Source organism: Sinocyclocheilus anshuiensis, unplaced genomic scaffold, assembly GCF_001515605.1.
Source record: "Sinocyclocheilus anshuiensis isolate Anshui unplaced genomic scaffold, SAMN03320099.WGS_v1.1 scaffold1160, whole genome shotgun sequence".
Taxonomy (NCBI): domain Eukaryota; kingdom Metazoa; phylum Chordata; class Actinopteri; order Cypriniformes; family Cyprinidae; genus Sinocyclocheilus; species Sinocyclocheilus anshuiensis.
The window spans coordinates 552,370-553,426 of NW_015552641.1; the positions used below are offsets into that span (position 1 = coordinate 552,370).

General features: G+C 38.7%; 1 protein-coding gene across 1 annotated transcript in view; it reads left to right on the forward strand.

Moving 5' to 3' along the window:
* LOC107666916 (zinc finger E-box-binding homeobox 1-like) overlaps positions 1–1,057 on the forward strand; it is a 66,284-nt gene that overhangs the window by 57,513 nt on the left and 7,714 nt on the right. The window contains exons 4-5 of the mRNA XM_016458429.1: positions 251–453; positions 859–970. Of these exons, the coding sequence (XP_016313915.1) occupies positions 251–453; positions 859–970 (315 nt within the window). The remainder of the gene's footprint in view (positions 1–250; positions 454–858; positions 971–1,057) is intronic.

Here is a 1,057-nt window from a genome sequence, read left to right on the forward strand (position 1 = left end):
ATAATCTTCTATGCCAGAAATCCATGCAATTGCATTCCCTTGTTTTACAGTACATTAGTCTACTTGCACACCTCTTCAGATATATTTGAACAACATAGTAAATTATTGTATGCAAATTTGCATACATTTACAACTACTGATAGAGAAGATTTTTTTCAAATATATGCTTTTGAGGAAATAAAGGAGAGAGAGATAAAAGAGGGAGTCACCAAAAATGAAAATGTAATATACTCTCTTCTCTCACTTTCAGGCACGCCAGACTCATTTTCTCAGCTCCTCACCTGTCCCTATTGCTCTCGTGGCTACAAGCGTTACACCTCACTGAAGGAGCACATTAAATACAGACACGAGAAAAGCGAGGACAACTTCAGCTGCTCTCTCTGCAGCTACACCTTTGCCTATCGAACACAGCTTGACAGACACATGACCGCGCACAAAGCTGGCCGAGAACAGGTATTCTGTCCTTATTCTGTAATGTCTGTAAGAAGTTTGATTTAATGACATTTTGATTAACCGTGTTAAATGTAAAGTGATCAAAATGGTTTCTAGGGGCCAACTGGGGGAGAAAGGTTACAATTTTAGAATATTGTGTATTGAAGTGAAAGGCAAATATTTAAAATCAGACTCAAAATGGTTGCATTTAACACATTAGTAATGCACAAGGCTTAAATCACTCATGCAATACCTACAGGAAAGTACTAAAAGCTGTAAATTGTAAATATAAATGTTGTCATTATATATGATATAAAGGGCATATGGTTAAAAATCAAGCACACTTTTTATGAGATTTTACACTTACAGATAAATGACAGCAGTATTGTTCATCCGATTATAACACACTCTCTCTTACGTTTTTAGCGGCATGTTACTCAGTCAGGTGGAGGAGGGAATCGAAAGTTTAAATGCACTGAATGTGGCAAAGCCTTCAAGTACAAACACCACCTGAAAGAACACCTGCGCATCCACAGTGGTGAGGACTGCTTGAAATATGCTAGAGTAGTGTAGGTTGCAGTGTCTGGGTGTGTGCGTGCGTGCGTGCGTGCGTGTGTGTGTGTGT